We start from the raw sequence: 20,509 nt of genomic DNA, 5'->3' as shown, positions 1-20,509 counted from the left end.
GACGACGACGACGAGGACGGTAACAACGACGCGCAGCAGCGTCTCTTATTCTTCGAACGAACGAACGAACGAACGAACAGACGGACGGAACGTGCCAAGAACCGTTGACGAGAACTGCGCACTTTCGACACCGGGATATCGCGCGGTTAATAACGCCGAGAAGAACGAGACGACGATCGCGGCCGCGAGATCTTTCCTTCCCGATCGAGGCGTGTGGAGAAGGAAACGTGTAGAGTCAATTCGATCGAATTCGACGAATCTTCGTGGCGGCGATGATTACTGCTGCTGTTGCTGCTGCTGCTACTGCTGCTGCTGCTGCAGCTACGGCGACGGCGAAGACAACGTTGGCGTATCCCTGAGATTCTTTTAGCCGATCGGCGATTATCGAGAGCGTTTGGACGGGCGCGGTTCGAATCGCGCCCAACAACAAGCCTCCCCGTTGGCTGGCTTCTGACTCGGCCTCGTTGTACCCCGTTGAATCTCGTCCAAGAGACGGAGGAAAGCCTGGCAGGGGTGGCAACACGCACCATTACGACGACGACAACGACGACGACGACGACGCTACTAGCAAGATTGATTGGACTAGGAGCGAAAACGCAACACGGCTGACGTGACGTGACGTGACGAGGTGTTGTTGTTGTTGTTGTTGTTGCTGTTGTTGTTGTTATTGTTGTTGTTGTTGCTACTGCATCGTTGACTGGCCACAGCTACTACGAGGTGGTCGAGTAGCTGCCGGTGCGCGCCTGCAGGTAATGATGATAAAACGGAGGGAGCGTCTCCGGCGGCGAGGAAGCCGGATTGTTCACCGAGTTCTGAGAAGTTATCGACAGGCCCAACGGGGGAGGCCCGGGCGAACGCTAGTGAGCCGCTGCCAGCGAATGGGCCGTGAGACCCTGAGGACTGAGCATCGGAGGACTGTGGCTGTGGCCCATCGGCGATCCGTGAAGATGATCTTGCGGATGATATCCCTGGTGAAGGCCAGGTTGATTCTGGTGTCCAGTCGGCACGCCCTCTATGATCCCGTCGCCGAGCGTGTTCGGCGGTGTCATCCTCTTCTCCTTTTGCCGCCGGTTGCAGAACCACACCCTCACTACCTCTTTCTCCAGTTGAAGGCTGTCCGCCAGCGTGGTTATTTCCTGCGCGGACGGTTTCGGCTGTTTGTGAAAGTGTTGCTCGAGCGCGCCCTTCACCGACACCTCGATCGACGTACGCTTCTTCCGTTTCCTGCCTTGGGCGGCGATCTTGTCGATGCTGGTCGGCGAGCCGGTCGTCGAGTCCGCCTCCTCGAGCCACTTCTGCAGCAGCGGCTTCAGCTTGCACATGTTCTTGAAGCTCAGCTGGAGAGCCTCGAACCTGCATATCGTCGTCTGCGAGAAGACGTTGCCGTAGAGAGTACCGAGCGCGAGACCGACGTCCGCCTGGGTGAAACCCAGCTTGATGCGCCGCTGTTTGAACTGTCTGGCGAACGCCTCGAGATCGTCCGAAGTCGGTGTGTCCTCCTCACCGGCGCTCTGATCCCTGTCGTGCGCGTGGCCCGGATGCAACGAGTGTCCGACCGGTGAGCCAGGATCCCTTAGGTTCGGATGCAAACCGCCGCCGGTCTGATGATTGTGCAACTGCGGATGATGTTGATGCGCGTGCGGATGCAACATCCCGTTCATCGTTATCGTGTGGTATTGTTGAAGGGTAGTAGGCGAGGCCGCGCCACCGCTCGGATTGTAATGGGCCGACGGGACGACGGGCGCGTGCCAAGAATGTGGCGAGGCCATGCCCGGCGACTGGTGAGGACCACCGCGATGCGGATGCATCGACTGATCGTTTGCAGCCGCGGCAGCCGCCGCCGCGGTTGCTGCCGCCGCTGCCAGCGGTTTCACGTCTAGTCCAGCGTTCGCTTGGTGCGGATGATGGTGAGGATGATGACTGGCATGGTGCATAGTCATCGAGGTGGCCCAATGGTCGCTACTCGGCTGCACGCTCAGCCATGGATTCGCCGACGAGAGGCTCGCCGTTGGATGGGACAATCCATTCGGCGATGGCGACGAGGTCACTTGGTGATGGTGATGATGGTGATGATGATGCTGCGGCGCCGGCATGTACTTCATCTCGCCTGCATCAGCGGCGCTGCGAGGTGAGCCCGAGGGATAGCCACCCACGGCGATGTTCATCCCGATCGCGGTACCCGAACCATCCAGCTCGGACGACACTGCGGTACTAATCGGCATGTACGTGGTAGCGGCCATCTACCTCCCCTCGTGCAGAGGTGTCGCGAAACCTTCTCGCTTTTTTTCCGCTCGCTTCCACGCTTATTTTCCCTTCTTTCTTTCTTTCTTTCTAAGATTCTCAGACACTTTTCCGATTTTCCTTTTTCTCCGTTTCCTTGAAAATCCTGTCCTTTGGGTTTGCTTATTGATCTACGATCACTACGATCAGCCCTTTCGGGGGAACGCTGCCCTCGCAGGGCAGCAACCCTTTCCTCTTCTTCCTTCCCACGCTTTCTTCCCGTTACTTCGTCGTTCGCACAAATCCCTCGGTCTCGTCGTTCTTTCCTCCTTCTTTCCGATTCAAGTCGCAGTTAGTTTCGCTCCGTTTTTTTTCTCACTTTCGTCAACAATCGCACTTGAAATTTCGCAACGCTCCAATATCCTGTGCGTTTTCGCGTAGTGTCACGCGCAGATCCTCGACAAACAACGAAACACGACGAAAAGAACACACCTGTCCAAGTTCTTCCTGCTCTCGGGCAGGCAAGATCGATCTTTCTCGTCCGACTAGATCGACGATCACCAATCACACGTAGCTAACGCACAGTCCATCGTTCGCGACTACGCACCAAATCCCGAGTGAGGGGCATCGTCGAACACACGAACCATTCGTCCATAGTTTCTCCGAAGGTTGGCAAAGTCGCTGAAAGATCGCTGAAACTTCCGCGGATTTTCACGCGGACGTTTCCCCCGATTCCTCCGAGGAGGGATCTCCTCCGCGAAATTCGGTCGGTTTCACCACCGCGATCGAGTAGTCTTCGGTAGTAGTGAACTCTTGGTTGCTCCAACTGCTTGCTCAAAACTCTCCACACCCCATAGAAGAACGGCGCGCTTCCTTTCCTGTCGTTTCGAGAGTCGTACGTGGCGTACTCCGACGACTCGTGGTACACGACGACTGTACGAAGGTATCACACTCGCGTGCACGGGCTTCGGTGATGGCGAATCACTCAAACGCCGCCGTGTCGCGGTATCATCGCGACGACGCACTCGCGATGGACAAAAGTCCGAAGATTGGGGCGATATACTCACACGACTCGCCCGGCGGTGAAGAACTCGCGGTGGCCCGTCGATTCGCGAGGACGAGCGGCGTATGTCGCCGACGAGCACACGATCCTCACGGCAGAACAGAAGTAGTAAAAGAGCCGATTCACGATTGCTCGCGGTGTCTTGCGTTGCGCGCGCGCGTGTTTTCCTCGCGCGATATCTCCCATGCGAGTGTGTGTATTACGCGAGAGCTTGGCCACCAGTGTGTGTGTGTGTGTGCGTGTGTGTGTAGGTGTGTGTGTATGTGTGTGTGTGGTGTGGTGTGTGGCGGCGTCCGTGTGCGTCTCAGTTTGTGTGTATGTGTGTATGTATGTGTGGAGCACACGCGCGCGAGAGGAGAGACGACAAACGGCTCGAAAAGATCTCGCTCGGGCTCTCTCATGCGTTATGCATGTCGTAGCTGAGAGCAACTGACTGCCTCGCCTCGCAGCTTGCTCGAGGTTCCCGAGGCTCCCGGAGCGTTCGGTGGAATCGAGTCATGCGCGCCACAGTCCTGCACATCCCCACCGAACCCTGCCACTCGCTCTACCATTGGCCCCGACCGCAAGGTGGCCGTCGACGAACGTCACCGTCGGGCGGAACCTGGACCGACCGCGCCTCCGAGGCAGCCTACGCACCCCAGGCGCCACTGCTCTCACCCCGGCTTACCCCTCACCCTTCCCCAACTCTACTAGCTACCTTCTCCAGCGGACCAGCGACGCTGCCGCCACCGCCGCCGCTGCCGCCGCCGCCGCCGCCGCTGCCGAGCACCAAGAGCCACCGCTCGACTACCTTCGTCAGGCTGACGTTCACGCCGCAACCGCCGACGCCACCACCAACGCCACTGCCGTCACACCGTGCAACATTTGCCACCTATCCTATCCTACGGATGTACCACTTTTCCTCCTTTTCCTTGCCATTTTTCCTGTTCTCTTGTCCGATCGCTTCTGCGACACGATTTCTTCGTCGTCTCTCTTCCTTTTCTCTCGTTCGCTTCAATTTCTCTTCCAAAATCCAAACCAAAACAGAGCGACGAAGAATCTCTCTCATCCTGATGTGAATCGAAGAACGAATCGATTGTTTCACTTTTCGCGGCCAGTGCTTCGTCCGAGTCTTTCGACGGCGGATACGCCACGCACAAGCTTCGTCTCTCGTGTTTCGCGTACAACACGCGGTGCAACAGGTGCAGTGGACGAGCGGCGTCGACACCGATCGCACGGCGACGACCCTCTTCTTCTCTTCCTTTTCCTCGACCTCGATGCGTGTGTCCTCCGAGACGTCGCGCGAGAGGATTCGTCACTCGCGGTATCCAACGAAAATCGCACGATCGAAAAACATCGCCGTACGCAACAGGTCTTTCCCCCCCGATCGACGAGGGGGGACGAGGTGATTAATTAGCGGGAAGAAAAGCAGGCCCCCGCCGACCAAGGGGGGGAGGGGGGTGTGGATGTGAACGTATCAATAGGAACGATGGAAATAAAAAAAGGCTGTTTCGCCGAGCGCGAATCAACGGCGCAGTACGTCGAGAGCGAGCTAGAGGGCAAAAGAGAGAAAGAGACGGGGAGCGTGGTTTAGTACATTTAAATGAGAGCCACAGGTAGCAGCATTATGCAGTACGTGCCAGCCACCCCTCGGGAGGGGTGAGTTAGATCATCGTGTGCCCGAGATCTCCCTGTGTCGTACCGTTTCAACTACCCAGCTGGCTTTGCGCCTTCGCACCTGTGGCCATCGCCGTACCGAGGGAGGGCCCCACCGACCGACCAAACCTTTTTCGAATTTTTCTCTCTCTATCTCTCTCCCTTTCTCCATTTCTCTCTTTCTTTTTCTTTAACTTTCTTGTCGCTACCTTCGAACAATTCGTATCGGATCGAAACACACGCGGAAAAGAACACGCACCCGATCGAACGATTCGGGGCAAGATTCTAAAAAGAACGAGCCTTCTCGAGCACCACTCTCGGGGGAGAGGTGGCATCCGAGAAGGAGAGGCGTTCGCTCGCGCATCGAGCGTGAGCACGCACGTCCTCGGGCTAACGGCGCGTCGTAATATCGACTGACATCGCGGAAGAGTGCTACCACCGACGTACGTACGTACATACCTGGTGGATGCCTGTCGTGATTCCCTCGCTAAGTATAGCCGAGCTCCTACCGAACCTAGGAATTTCGAGCGCACCACCGATGCCAATTATCCTCGGCTCTGTCATTTACGCGGCCCATTATTATATGGCCGGCGAGAGGCCTCCTGTTTCACTGGAATTACGAGTATTTTAATGCAGGCCCGCCATTATCGCTTCTTTGCCAACTTTATTACACGCGCCCGCGCGTTCCCCGCGTCGTCGCTACCCCCGCGATTTTGTTCACCGCGTTTTGTTCGCGCGTTTAGCCACTGTTCTCCATTGTTCTATCTGACATCTAGGATTGAAGGATTTCCTACAAACGTCACTGTCAATCCTTTGAAAATTTTTGACTAATTTTCGTTAAAATTTGTTCAAAGCAAACCTTTGCTTTAAAAGGTAAAAATTTCATCACCATGACCATTTCTGATTCGAGGGAACAAACGACATCATGATTTTTCATATGAAGGTGTTAATAAAGTAGAGAAGTTACAGGTGGACTTGAAGAACCATAGTTCCTGTTCTCTCTACACCTTGGACCAGTCTGTAAAATTTTTATTTGCCACTCTCGTAATTCTTTCTTGAAACTTCCCCTTTAATTACAATTAAAATATTGCAATAAAAGTTTTCTCTCTGCCATTTATTATTTACATTCGTTTACTTTCTAAAATCGTTTCAGACACGCACTGAAACTTGACCTGAGAGGTTAATGGAGACAATACTAAGAAACAATAAACGATACAGTTATCCTTTGGTACAAAAAATTCCCGGAAACGTTGCAAATGGACGATCTTGAACGTGACAAAGGTCTCGTTGATTTTCAAATGCTTCGTTCGCGTCAGACATCGACGTATGCAAATGCATCTAAAAAAAAAAAAGAATCCTACGGTTAAACGATTTAACTCGATCTCCCGTAGCAACGTCCCGATAAATTGGATCGTACGTGGACCCCGAGATATGTATTTGCTTAGATCAGGTAGGTAGCGAGCTGTGTGCAACGTTGGTTCTGTGCGGCGCAAAGGGTGAAACGAAGCGAGGACCGCGAAACCGTCGATGCCTTCCCCGGAGGAACGAACGAGGAGAGAGGAAGCGGTCGACAACGACTGCTACGTGAAAACGCTCGGCTACCTGAACGTTTGCTTGCATAATTTAGCCGCTCTTTTCTGACCCAACGACCCTGGGGAGCGCGCCCTGAGACTGCACCTTGTCCCGCGCGCCTCTCCACCTTCGTGGGGTGCGAAAACATTTGTAAAAAACACCGGGACACGGAACCGTGTAGTCTTCCGAGACATCGAGATAGTTCTGTTAGAATTGTACAAAATCCGAAGAATGAAGTTCTACCATATTGAAAAAAAAAGAAAAAAAGAAAACGATGGAAGAGGAAAATGCATTATCGACGACGGAGAGACCGATGGAAATAAACGAGGAAAGAATGAGATGACAAATTTTACTTGAGAGTAAGATTTCTTCATTTATTCAAGAATGAGGTGGTCGCAGATGAGATTTGTTCGTTGACGCGTCTCGTCGCGAAGAAATCGACTGTCAAAGAGTTTAGAACGTACGGTAGGAGTCGTAAAAAGGCATGCAAACCCCTGCACGTGAATGAAAGGGAACGGTAACCAACGTAATTTGGTCGCCTTTATGCCTCGAATGAATATTTTAATATTTTAATATGAAACACGTCGAGGGATTTTACGAGGCGCCGTGGCATCTCCTCGCGGAATCGACGTCATCGTTCGAGCTGTGAACTTTCAGGAACCAGGAGAACCAGCTTGAAAGGGAAAGAAATTAAAGAAGGGGTGGGGGAAGAAACAAAAAGGGGTAGCGCAAAGAGCAGCGTAGGGGAAAGTTGAAATTTACAGAAGGAATAAAAACGAGAGAACGTTTTTGAAGAGGAAAGGAAAAATAGTTGATGAAAGAATCGTTCGATAGGTGGCAGCATCGCGTGGTCTTTTCATTTCCAGAGGGTGGAAAAATCAACCTGGCAACCCCCTTTGCGAACGTACATATAGATCTGGAAGCATGCTCGGATACGCGGTGGTAACTATGCTGCCATCGTGTGGCAGCGAGGGAAACTACCGTTGTCGCGGAGGAGAACCAATGGTAACGAAACACGATCGACCGTCGAGACCGGAAAAAAATCGTACTCGACTCGAAAGGTCTTTCTTTGCATTTTTGAAAAATAAAAACACTGTAATTTTCTTTCTTTTTTTTTTTTGATTCGTTTGTTTATAATCATATCAACTTAATGATCATTAGCGACTAAATATTATAACTCTGTTATTATAATTCTTTTCTCACATGATTTGTCATTTGCTGAACATTTCAAAAACTACTATTATCGCGTGCCTCTAGATCTTTAGGTCTTATTCAAAGAATTTTAGCTAGACTTTTCAATAATACGAACACACTAAGATTACTTTACTGCACATTGATTAGACCTATCTTGGCTTGCTAATCTGGTCACCCTACTACAATACCTACATTGACGCTCTTGAAAGACCGCAACACAAATTTCTACGCTTGGCCAGCTTATAGTGGTGATATCCCATGCATACATATTCTCATAATTACGAATACGTTCTGACCAAATTAAATTTAACCACACTTGAACATCGCAGGAAAATAGCTGACTTGGTTTTTGTCAATAGGATATTCAATGGTCTGGATCTCGTGCCCGAATATCATTGAAATGTTTAAACTTAATGTTCCTTCCTGATCATTCTCGATCATCCACGTCATTAGCTACACATTGAACACCATCGAACATATTATATTACAGCTTCTATAACCCGTATAATCGTATATTCATTAACGCTAATAATGCACATTATTTGATCGATGTTTTTAATTATTCATTTCCATCTTTTAAACGCGCATTACTTAGTATCTCCTTGTAATTTTTCACTCAGTCTCATACCTCATTACATTTAAAAAATTTTTGTAATTGTATCACTTTTTGTATTAATGGGTATTTATCTTTACCCGTGAAAAATGAATAAATCAATAAGTGTTAAATGCGAAAATTAAATATTTCTTCTACGTAGTGGAAAAATATTGCAACATTGTTTTTAATCAGAGTGTGTCTGAAAAGGACCTTCTTGTACCCAACTTTGAGTTTTAAAGGCAATCGATTGAACTTTCACAACTGTAAAAGAACAATTATTTTCATTTAAAAAGCGAAACATGCTTCAAATTTTCAATTTTTCATTTGTTTGCTCATTACGAGTAATTATCTCAGCACGGCCCAAATTTCTAAGAGCAAAGCAACACGTAAGATCTAGAACCGCGAAAGACAAAGAAAAAAAAAAAAAAGACCCAGAGGAAGATCGCGCAGACTGCGTGTTTAACGTTTCACCAAGGCGAAATCGATGGCACGCGCGTGGAACGATGCGACCAGCGCGAGGAAATATGTCAACGATGGAGGGGAGAAAAAGACAATGGTTTTATATACGGCCAGAGATTCGTGACCTGAATTTCGACGACTACCGATCGACGACGACAAAGCGACCGGAACTGTCGTTCCCGAGAAATTCGGAAAAGGAATTACTTTCCTTTCGCGATGTGGAAAACGTTAAGACGGAAGAACGCAACCAAAAATGAAAGGCTAGGCGACTAGATGGAATTTCCGTCTCTCATTGGCTCGCGTGTCATGAGCGACGAACAGAAAGGGATTAAGCTTGACCGAGATTCGATTAGAACCTAGAGGCGAAGGATCGAATCGTCCTGTGCTAACTTCGTCGAACGCTGACGATCCTTGACCGAGGACTAGGCGACACTCGCACGGGACTTGCCGAAGTACCGGGAATTTCCGAAACCTGCACACTGGTATATACCTACTCCACGATGCTCCAAGGACTCGTAATTGCCAGAGAAACTTCTACGAAGGGATAACACGATCCGATTATCGACGACGTTACGAGATTTCGCTACGACACCAATATCTCCCTTTGCTTCGAGGGAGAACGATGTATGTATAGTTGGCTTCTACGAAAGTATTCGAACATTCTACAGGAATCTTTCATGTAAAATATTTCGAAGTTTCATTAACTTCATTTCTGTATTGGGACTTTGATTATTGTAATTATATCAGGCTTGAAAGAAATTTAAAAATATACGTGAAATTATAATCATATATTTCGCAGAAATCACTTGACATTCCCAGTGGGGCCACATTTGGTACCTATTATATATTTCAAGATGGCCATTACTAATTTTTCGTCAGTGTTTGTAATAAATATCTTGCAACTTTTATATACGCTTTCAGATTGGCCCCCAATTATTTTGTCTCGACTCTTCAATGTTAATTGAACTGATTTCTTCACTGAATAACAATAGTAATATAAATTTTTTTCTATCGTATCGCAAGATACTCGTAACGCTCATCGATTGTTACTAAGCGAGTAAGAACGAATATTGAAATGAAGCTCTTCGAAATTAGAAACACTTTCCAGACGTTCAACGACGACGAAGGAAAATCGTCAAAGGTTAGAAAAACAAGTGATGAAAAGAATCGCGAAAGAAAAGGAGCCGAGGCACGAGAGACGAAAACGCGAAGCGTCGGGAAGGGATTTTTCGAGCGAGGCGAGCCCCGCGGGCTGGTTGCCCGGTTTCATCCTCCCGCTCTCTCTCTCTCTCTCTCTGCTCTACCGTCGCAGAACGGAACCCGCAGGAAGGGCCGAAAGTTTCGCGAGATAACGATCGAAGCCTGAAATATGCACCACGCCAATTTGCCGATCAAAATTATTATTAAGAGGTACCTCTGGCGAAGGGGCCCGGCGAGATGGAACGCCCTACCCACCACCACCGTCGCCGTCGTGTACCAAAACCGGCGCGGTATCGGCTCCTTCTTCGGTTCAGTATCGTCAGGCTGTAATATTCGATGTGTGAAAATAGGAAAGAGACTTGGCGAGGGGGAGAAAGAGAGAGAGAGAGAGAGAGGCCAACGCAACGCGAGCGAGCGTATTGTTTGAAAATCAATGACAAGTTACTGGTCAGGAGGAACGTCAGAAAATACATTTGACAGAGTGTGACAAAACGGCAAGAAGTGAGAATGAGCAACGATTTGAATAGCGCGGTAAAATCAAGACAGCTGATGGTTTGGGAAGAATTTAGAACAAAGCACACATACCTAGAATTTAATTTTAGAAAGTGGATCATTGAAGCTGAAGTTTTGCTTAATTTTAAAATAAGAATTTCAATAATAATAAAAAAATATGTGTGTCAGCATACACTTCTGCGCCATTACTCTGTTGGAAATTTATGTATAATAAATAATATCTATGCAATTTCTAACAGTGCGCACGTTTTTCGATCTTTCGACCAGTGTGTGGATGTGTATTTCGATCTAATGAACTAGGATCAATCGCACCTGTCTGCCAACATTTACACCACACATCTCAAACACCCCGTCGTTCAAATCTATCTATGAAAAAGAATTTTTCATTCCTCCGTGAAATATCTATCGTAAACTATCTACCGAAAAAAGTCGGACGGAGATTAGAAAGGAAAGAGAAGCCGGGAGAAGCGAGGAAAGACGGATGCCCGGCAGAAAAGAGTACAGCGAGGAAGAAGGAAGAAAGGAAAGAAGGCAGTCGCGCGCGGTGTAAAAGCGAAACAGAGACCGAAGAAGAGAGACTGGGAGGACTAAGCCTGTAATCACGAGATTGCCAGGAGCTACTGCAGCTGATTGTTATCTTGTATCTACACCCACCACTTTATCGCCGGCCATCTTATTATCCTGGACATATTGACGTCACGCACGTACACCGAACCAAAGAGGAGGCTATATATACCCTCCTACCTCGTTCCTTCGCAAGACTCGTTCGTCGTTCATCCCCGTCCGCGAGGGTGAAGCCAAGAGAACCAAACAGAGAAGATTCGAAACCGACTCGACATCGACGCGCGCGCCCATCCCTTCTGGGTAGATAGACACACGATTAGTTTCGCGGCCATCGGTTATCGTCGCTCGCGATATTATTAAACCTGTCGTCGCTGATAACGCACGCTTACCCTATTCGATCCTACTCTATACTACTGCTCCTACGTATATCTCGCGCTTGGGTAATTAAACCAGGTTTATCGAACCTGTCGCAATAGCCACACGCGAGCCAGACACAAACACAGTCGTAGGTAGTCATTATCAATGGAATCGCTCGAATTCAACAGCGATACGAATCGCGTCTTTGCTCTTCTTCCACGGGCCCTGCTACTGCATGCCGATCGAATGTCCTTGGCAACGTGGAAGAACAACGAACGCGGTAACTAATAACAGCCGTGGCAACGATAAATTAAACGGTCGCAAGTCGTTATTACACCGTTCGATCCTTTTACCCAAAGTTTATAGCTGTACTACTAGACTATCCTTCTACGAAGAAGTTTCCCTTTCTTCGATCCCCCTTCGAGCTGGCCGGAAAATGGAAATACGAATGCCCAAGGACGGCGTAAATCATGGTGATGCCTTAGGCACGTACCTGTTCGACCATGAAGAACGTGTATTTACATTACTGCCAATGAGCATTTAAATGGTTCGCCGTAATTCGATCAAAAGGTTACATTTTCAATTTTTAGAACGAACGTTCGAATGTTCTTTTTTTACTTCTATATTATCTATTACTGTATTTATTATCCTCAACCTACTTTTTATATTCAACGAAAAAACGTTTCTGTTTTACTTTTTATTGTTAAAGTAACTGGTTAAATAATCTGTCCAATTGAGAATTCTAACAAGTACCTCATATTCCGTGAAATGTTACGTAATATCGAAAGTACATCTCCGATCACTGTTTTCTTTTTTATTTATGCTGTTCAATATTATGTATACTACTCTGTATTTGATATTATGCACTATTTCTTCATTAATATCTAAGTATATAAAGATCCTTCTGAGATCTACAAATATCGAAATATCGAAATATCGACGTATCGACGAGTATAAGATATAAACGAGATACGTGTATGCGTATATATAAGATATAAACGAGATACATGTATGCGTATATATGAAATATGAACGATACGTGTATGCGTATATCTAAGATGTGAAACGAGACACGTGTATGCGTATATATAAAATATAAACGAGATACGTGTATGCGTATATCTAAGATGTGAAACGAGATACTTGTATGCGTATATATAAGATATAAACGAGATACGTGTATGCGTATATCTAGATGTAAAACGAGATACGTGTATGCGTATATATAAGATATAAACGAGATACGTGTATGCCTATATCTAAGATGTAAAACGAAATACGTGTATGCGTATATATAAGATATAAACGAGATACGTGTATGCGTATATCTAAGATGTAAAACGAGATACTTGTATGCGTATATATAAGATATAAACGAGATACGTGTATACGTATATCAAAGATGTAAAACGAGATACTTGTATGCGTATATATAAGATATAAACGAGATACGTGTATGCGTACATCTAAGATATAAACGAGATACGTGTATGCGTATATATAAGATATAAACGAGATACGTGTATGCGTACATCCAAGATATAAACGATATACGTGTGTGCGTATATCTAAGATGTAAAACGAGATACTTGTATGCGTATATATAAGATATAAACGAGATACGTGTATACGTATATCTAAGATGTAAAACGAGATACTTGTATGCGTATATATATAAGATATAAACGAGATACGTGTATGCGTACATCTAAGATATAAACGAGATACGTATATGCGTATATATAAGATATAAACGAGATACGTGTATGCGTACACCTAAGATATAAACGAGATACGTGTATGCGTATATCTAAGATGTAAAACGAGATACTTGTATGCGTATATATAAGATATAAACGAGATACGTGTATACGTATATCTAAGATGTAAAACGAGATACTTGTATGCGTATATATAAGATATAAACGAGATACGTGTATGCGTACATCCAAGATATAAACGAGATACGTGTATGCGTATATATAAAATATAAACGAGATACGTGTATGCGTACACCTAAGATATAAACGAGATACGTGTATGCGTATATATAAGATATAAACGAGATACGCGCATGTGTACACCTAAGATATAAACGATATACGTCTATGCGTATATATAAGATATAAACGAGATACGTGTATGCGTACATCTAAGATAGAAACGAGATACGTGTATACGTATATATAAGATATAAACGAGATACTTGTATGCGTACACCTAAAATATAAACGAGATAAGTATATAGGTATATATAAGATATAAACGAGATACGTGCTTGCGTACATCAAAGATATAAACGAGATACGTGTATGCGTATATATAAAATATAAACGAGATACGTGTATGCGTATATATAAGATATAAACTTGATACGTGTATGCGTATATAAGATATAAACGAGATACGTCGATACGTACATATGTACTATTAGTTGCAATACCGTTATTCTAAATACTATTCTGTGAAATATTACTATTTGATGAAATATTATTTTCCTATATTTATTGAAATACTTATTTCAGAATACTATTTCCATAACTACACACATGAAAAAATAAAAATATTTCATTCTATTTACTATTTCATATTTACTATTTCTCGCTAGCTCTGCATATATATACGCGACTCCTCAAGAAATCGAGTAACCGTAATCTCGAAACATTAATCGACTATCTTCAGCTACACTTGATCATGGGCTTTTAAATTAACCTCACGCAGAAAAACACGAAAGAGCGAACAAAGTTGGAACACGCGAACGCGCGATCTCAGCCTCGACCATCGGGGCTTCCCCGTCAACCACCGTATGTATTTACGACGACCATAGCCGCGGTTACGCGAGTTGGCTACGAACCACAGAGGAGGTATAGTATAAAAGACCGGTCGTAGATCGAACGCGAGCCAGAGCACGCGTGTATGTACATTACACGCTAATAACGTCGATCGTCCTGCGGACTTCCGCGAGTCTCTTTCTCAACCGCTCCGTTTTATGTTCGTTTTACGTTACCGCGTTACGCGTTAACCCGCGCCCGCGAGATACGTACGAATGGATCGCCGCAACGATTAGATCCTAATCTATCTAGCCGACTTGACTTGGCTGAGATATGTACAGAATGGAAAGAAAGGTTTGTCCTATGTGGCTACCATAGTTGAATTCTACAACTTGCAAAATTGACCTTGACCTTGCTCTTGAATTCTGAAGTCTTTTTTTTTTGCATTATATTTTACTCATCACGAAGGTAAAACGAATGAACCATGTATCTCACAACCTAAAAGTTTCTTAATCATTTAACACTGGGGACACGTGCGTTCTAACAGCGACTTTATGGTTCTAAGGATGAATCGTTTTCTGGTCGAAACATCCTTTTAAAACATCACGAGCGTAAGAACGAAATATAAAAATTTAAGATACATTACACAGCGAGATTAAACGTTCTTCAACGTTCCCCGATGCCATTCTGTTTTATTATTTTTCCATCTATCGTTGAATACTATTTGAATCCACAGAAAAGAAAGAGTGACAAAACAAATAATTAAATAGATCGAGTTCAATCTCAGGGTCACTCTTGCGCGTTCAATTGAATTTCGCAGACTCGAGTGGATCTTTCGTGACTAGTAGATCGCGATCCACGGAGAGAAACGAAACCGAGATTTCTGGCAAAGCGCGAAGGATCGGTGTCCGACACGATCGAACGAGAAAGAAACGAAAGGAGCGGAGGTAAGGGATAAGAGTAGCCGAAAGAAGAAGCCGGTAAATAGCAGAGACGAGGGCGGAAAGAAGGAATTCACGAACTACAAAATGCAATTATCGGCATTTGTCCGCGGGGTATCACGATCCGTCGAGGCTGTACCTGCCTTCGAGTGGGTGGCGAAGCTTCTGTACCGGGTGTGTAATCTATCGTCGAGATGAAACCCGTCATTTCCTATCTAGCTGCGTACCGAGCTGTTTTACCTGAATGCGCGACGACGATCTTCCGTCTTCCAACCAACATCGCAACCGCGAAACTTCTCGTTAAATTGAAGATATTTCCGTGTGTTTGGAAATATGAGAACTTGGAAAAACTCTAACATACTTTTGTTAGAAATTACTAGAAATCATCTCGTTTCGTTAGAAATTTTATCAGAAATTAATTTTCGTGGTCTTTTCTCGATGAATTTGTCGCTTATTTAAGAAAAATCTAAATACATGTTAGTTTTGAGAATTATCTTTGTTACTCTGTATAATTTTATCCCATCTGTCAATTTTCGAATCTTTTCTTTAAAACAGGGGACAGTTTTGGATCGAATATTGGTCTCTTTTAAACTTTTCGCTACAAATAGTAATCTGAAGAGTAAAATAGTAATCTGCATAAAGGAAAAACTTGTTTACGGTTCTTTTATGTGAATTTTTCCACTGAAACGCAAAAAGACGTATAAAATATAATTTCAGCGATTGTTCACCTGTTTGTAAGAAAGCGGATACTATATTTGACCACGATGAAAAAATATTTTAGATGATATTGCTCCCAGTTTAGACGCACAGAGGTTAATGACGACTGGATCGAAGCACGAAAGAAAACCATCCAGAACCACTAACGAAACGAGTGGATTCGGTCGATTAGCCTCGAGTAACAAGCTGACTCCTCTCTAATCGTAATCCTGCGACCGATCCTTCGTTACGAAATGATCGTAATAACTTGTCTCGATGGCCACGACGAACCGATCGAAACCGCCAACGACGACAACTCGATTTTAAATTGCAAGTGCACCGCAGCCACGTACACAACGGCCGAGAAAAAGAGAGAGAGAAAGAGAGAGAATTAACCTGGCCGACTACCGCCTAATAGGAACTAATTCGAGACGAATCACCGGACGAGAATTATGGCGGCGAAAGAATTTAGGATTAATAATTTAGCGCGTCGCGAGCTGCATGCCGAGCGGCCTCGCTCTTCTCTATACACGGCGTTCAAAAATCTCATTCGCAGGCAATGGGATTTGAGACACTTTTGAGATTGCTTCAAATCTGTATACGATGGCGGAACGAGAAAATCTAAAATTATTCATCTGTGTTACTCTTTTAACAGTTTCTCATTTATTTTATTATACCTATCCATTTCATTTTGTGATATTACGAATTATCTCGGGAAGTATCATTTGTCTTTCAAAGGTTAGAATTCTTAACATTAGTAACTAAAAAAAATGGTCAAAATGACCAATTTTTGTTGGATATTTTACAGATGTAAGACAGTGGATCTTTAGAGATTGAAATGATTTTTCGTAAAATGTATAAATAAAAGCTTGCGTACTTCACTGTATTGCAAAGTTTTCTATTTTTCATTACTTGAACATCTCTGGATGGAAATTTTACGTTTTAATCGCTATTTAAATCGCTTCACGAAAGAAGCTTCAAGAGCTTCAAATTTCAAGAATTTTTCAAGAATTCACGAATTTTCAGAGCTTCAGATATAAACAACTTTCCAAGAGTTCAAGAATTTCAAGAGTTTTTCAAGAATTTCAATTACAATACAAGAATTTGTCTTCAATTACGATACAAGAATTTGCCTTCAATTACAATACGATACAAGCTTGAAGCGATTTGAAGTCTCAGATCTCATCATCACCACTACTGAAAAAACAAACCAAATTATCCAACCTTCGAACCAAAGCTCAATTACCTATGTACGTAAATGCTGCTTTAAACTACGAGCCATGTGGAAGACTTGGAAACGACAAAAAGAATCGGACATAAGAGAGTACACATTAAGTGCGAATATTTATGCATTTTTAAGAAGTTCAGCGAAAAAGCAAAAATCTACATAAAATGTGCAAAAATTTATAATTTACTATTAAAACAAGGTACTTGTCACGCTTATAATATTTGATGAAACAAACTTTCATTTAGATTCCAATTATCGGCCGCATCGTTAGACTGCGTCGTTGTCGTTGTAAATCTAAGAAAGGGAAAATCAAGCTTGCATTCGTAGAAACAGATGATTGACCCTCGGCGACTCGATGGAAATCTCGTTACCAGGTGAGCGCACTCAATGCGTTAACGACACTTTTCTTACGCGAGACACCCCGTATAGGAGGAGCAGCTTAGGAGTACGAAGCCCGGTAGCCCAGGGCCATAAGGTCGGCCCACCTCTACACCCTCACCTACACGCATTCAACCGCGGCAAGGGAGAACGAACAGGGGAAGAGAACAGTGCGACGCGGCGCATCGGTGCAGAAGACAAAGAGAGAGAAGCCACGAAAGGCAAGAAAGACGACGTCGAAGAAGAAGGAAAGGACGAAACGCGGACAAGAAACGATGGCAAAAGGAACGAGAAGGGAGAGAAGAGACGTACAGACGACCAAAGCGGAAAAGGGAGCAAGATGGAAGCAACTTACACACACGGTCTATACTTTGGGTCTACGTGGTATCTGTATCTCAATTCTGACGCCACACGAAGAAGAGAGAGAGAGAGAGAGAGAGAAAAAGGGATGGACGAAGGGTGAAGGAAGGGTGAAGAAGCAAGAGAAGAAGAAGAAGAAGAAGAAGAAGAAGAAGAGGGAGAACTCGCTCGGTAGGCAGAAGAAGAGAGGGACAGAGATACCCGTGCGGGTCCCTGGCGTTGCGTCGGAGCTGACTCCGTAATTTTCTAATTATATACTCCAAAATAATTGGTTATTATCCCCCTGGCGCACGCGGCTGTGTGTGTATGACGATGCTGCGCCGGATCGCGGGTCCACGTACCTCGAGCCTAAAGGGAATCACGAGCGCGCCGCGGTCCTCTTCTTCTTCTTCTTCTTCTTCTTCTCGCGTTTGAATTTTTTCTTCCCCGATATATCTTCTTTATTTCTGAGTTTCAACGTTCGGATATTTGTCCTGCCGATCGACAGAACATTTGCTTCCTACTTCTCCAGTAAGTAACAGAGCGTAGAATTTAATTTTGAATGTAAGAACTTTCCATCGACTGAATAATCTTCGATAGAATCACGCGAGTCTCTGCATCCTTTTATTCTTCCTTCGTCCGTATTTTAAATAAAAATCAGGCCGCGCTTGTGATCCGGCGTGACGCGAGATCATTTCCAAGGCAGCGCGCAATTAATCTCTACGAACTCAGCGAGAATTTCGAAGCTGCTGGGCTTCCCCCCTCGGAGGAGGTGAAAGGCGTCATCCCGGATGCAGGGAGCGAAGAGGAAGGGCGGTCCTCGACGATAAATTAGCGTCGAATTCATGAGTTTTCCGTCGGTAGCAACGGTAGTCGTTCGAGGACAAAACGATAGTCATCTCCTTTCACGAGAGAAGGGTCGGGAGAAAAAGATTCACGAGTAAGCGGCGTTTCACCCTAATTTGGCCGGACTCGGGGATGCGAGAGAACCGGCCCGGGATATTAATAAAAAACGCTGAGAAATAGCTCGCGCAATATCTGGAATCGGTTTTCCTCCGGTTATCGATATTTTTTCTCCACCGCGATACGCACAACCACAGCCCCGGGACATCCTTCCCGCCCTCCCCCCCTCGCCCCGAGGTCCGCCACAGTTAAATATGCGTGGATGCACACGGCCGTGTCGATCGTTCCCTCGAGCAGCCTCCGCCGAGCTCGAACCCGAGAGAGATCTGACGTTTACAAGCCGATCAAGCGCGTAGTTTATCGTTGGAGCCGATGAGACGGGCCGTGTTCCGAGCTTGTACAAATTTGAATTCGTGCTGACTGTGATTTCCCCTTGCCGGTCAAGGCCGGAAAGAACGTTTCTCAAACGAGCAGACTGAAGCATTCGTCGTCGTCCGACTGTCGTTTCTTCTTTCTTTGAAAAAGACAGACAGCTCTTTACTTCGAAGCCTCGAATCTTCGTTACAGTGAAAGTTTTCTTTTTCTTTTCTTTTTTTTTTTTTTTCACATAAACTCAAACATATGAATGTTTCACTAAATAACAGATGTCTTTTTTTCTTCTATGTACGATTTATTATACTTGCAAGGTTTTACAATACCGATTTATGGTAGATTTAGGATAGTTGTTAATTCCAGATACGCGATGATGTAACATTCGTTTCGTTTGGAAACAAAATGACGATGGTACGCATATTTTACGTCAAAGTGCTCTAAATCTTGTGGAAAAGAGCTTCAGTAGTCCGAAGCACAGGAAACGTGTAATTCCATAAAATTGTTTTACATTATTTTTTATTTAATCCAAAAATCTCTACCACGCAGAGCGTAAAGTAAATAAAATTCTAACCAATAATAATCCAAGGAAAGTCGTGGATTAATGCACGATTTTCAACTAACGATAGATTGCATTAGTGAAACTATATTTGCAAAATCGAGATCAAGAGAATTCGTGATGTAAGAACGCGAGACGATAGAAATTCGAAAATGAACCGACGAGTTCACGAAGAACGCAGAAAAAACGGAAGTCTCGAACATGGTCTCCGACCTTTGGTCCCGGCTTCTGACCGGCAGCATTTTATCTTTGACGAGACAGGACGCGGACGGATCCGATCAGTAAAAACGAGGCAGAAACAGGCCGTTAGTTTCGAAAACCGATGACATTAGTTCGCATTAGTGCGCGTTCGCTTGCGTATATCGGTGCTCGATCGCAACGATAGATCGAACGACTCTGATCTGAGCATATTCGACAGGCAACCTGAAGACTAAATGGAAAAATTATGCTCACCCAGAGCCATCGTGTTGTCCCTCGAAAATTCATGAACATCTGGAAAGATTTCAATCGTTTAAACTAAAAAAAAAAAAAAAAAGAAAACTGTCCCGCGTTCCATTTTAAACAGTAACACGAAGAATCGACGATTCGGCGCAATCGAAAAACCTTTGCGCGACCGATTCCTATTTTCCGCACGATTGTGTTCGACTTGTTCGTGGAATTCACGAGAAACAAAGACCGACGCGATACGGGAAAGGGAAATATATAAAATTAATATCCGAGGAATTATCATTTGCCAATTTCCTAATTTCCGAGTTTCGAAAGAGTTTACGTTACCAGCGTAATTTCGACGTGCGGCAGACGACAGAGTGCGAAAGAAGACACGACACAGAGAAAGAGAGGAAAGAGGGGGAGTGAAAACGTCGGGTACGGAGGCACGGAGCCGTGGCCGATGGGTGGAAATCAAAAGGGCCGTCCGCCGCCGGTGTCGACGCGGGGTTGATGCATATGGAAGA

General features: G+C 45.1%; 2 protein-coding genes across 2 annotated transcripts; both read right to left on the bottom strand.

Annotated features, from left to right (window-relative positions):
* Positions 1–611: 611 nt before the first annotated feature.
* LOC122538308 (POU domain protein CF1A) lies at positions 612–3,932 on the bottom strand. Its single transcript, XM_043672258.1, has one exon. It carries the CDS (start codon positions 2,238–2,240, stop codon positions 858–860), a length of 1,383 nt encoding a protein of 460 aa, XP_043528193.1. The 5' UTR covers positions 2,241–3,932; the 3' UTR covers positions 612–857.
* Positions 3,933–3,953: 21 nt separating this feature from the next.
* On the bottom strand, positions 3,954–4,331 carry LOC122538305 (homeobox protein Hox-B8a-like). Its single transcript, XM_043672257.1, has 2 exons — positions 4,177–4,331; positions 3,954–4,125 (listed from the first exon to the last, which is right to left on the bottom strand). The coding sequence occupies exons 1-2, from the start codon at positions 4,329–4,331 to the stop codon at positions 3,954–3,956; spliced, it is 327 nt and encodes a 108-aa protein (XP_043528192.1).
* Positions 4,332–20,509: the final 16,178 nt, after the last annotated feature.

This window comes from Frieseomelitta varia, unplaced genomic scaffold, assembly GCF_011392965.1.
Source record: "Frieseomelitta varia isolate USP_RPSP 00005682 unplaced genomic scaffold, Fvar_1.2 scaffold_981, whole genome shotgun sequence".
In the NCBI taxonomy this organism is placed as follows: domain Eukaryota; kingdom Metazoa; phylum Arthropoda; class Insecta; order Hymenoptera; family Apidae; genus Frieseomelitta; species Frieseomelitta varia.
The sequence above is the reverse complement of the archived record's forward strand: the minus strand, read 5'-3'. Positions and strand labels throughout refer to the sequence as shown.

What these genes read in the sequence shown, in the direction of transcription:
- LOC122538308 (XM_043672258.1), bottom strand. Translation starts at nt 2,240, where the DNA reads ATGGCCGCTACCACGTACATGCCGATTAGTACCGCAGTGTCGTCCGAG.
- LOC122538305 (XM_043672257.1), bottom strand. Translation starts at nt 4,331, where the DNA reads ATGAGAGAGATTCTTCGTCGCTCTGTTTTGGTTTGGATTTTGGAAGAG. An exon ending in AAGGAAAAGGAGGAAAAGTG is followed by an intron (nt 4,126 to 4,176) that starts GTACATCCGTAG and finishes GTGTGACGGCAG; the next exon opens with TGGCGTTGGTGGTGGCGTCG.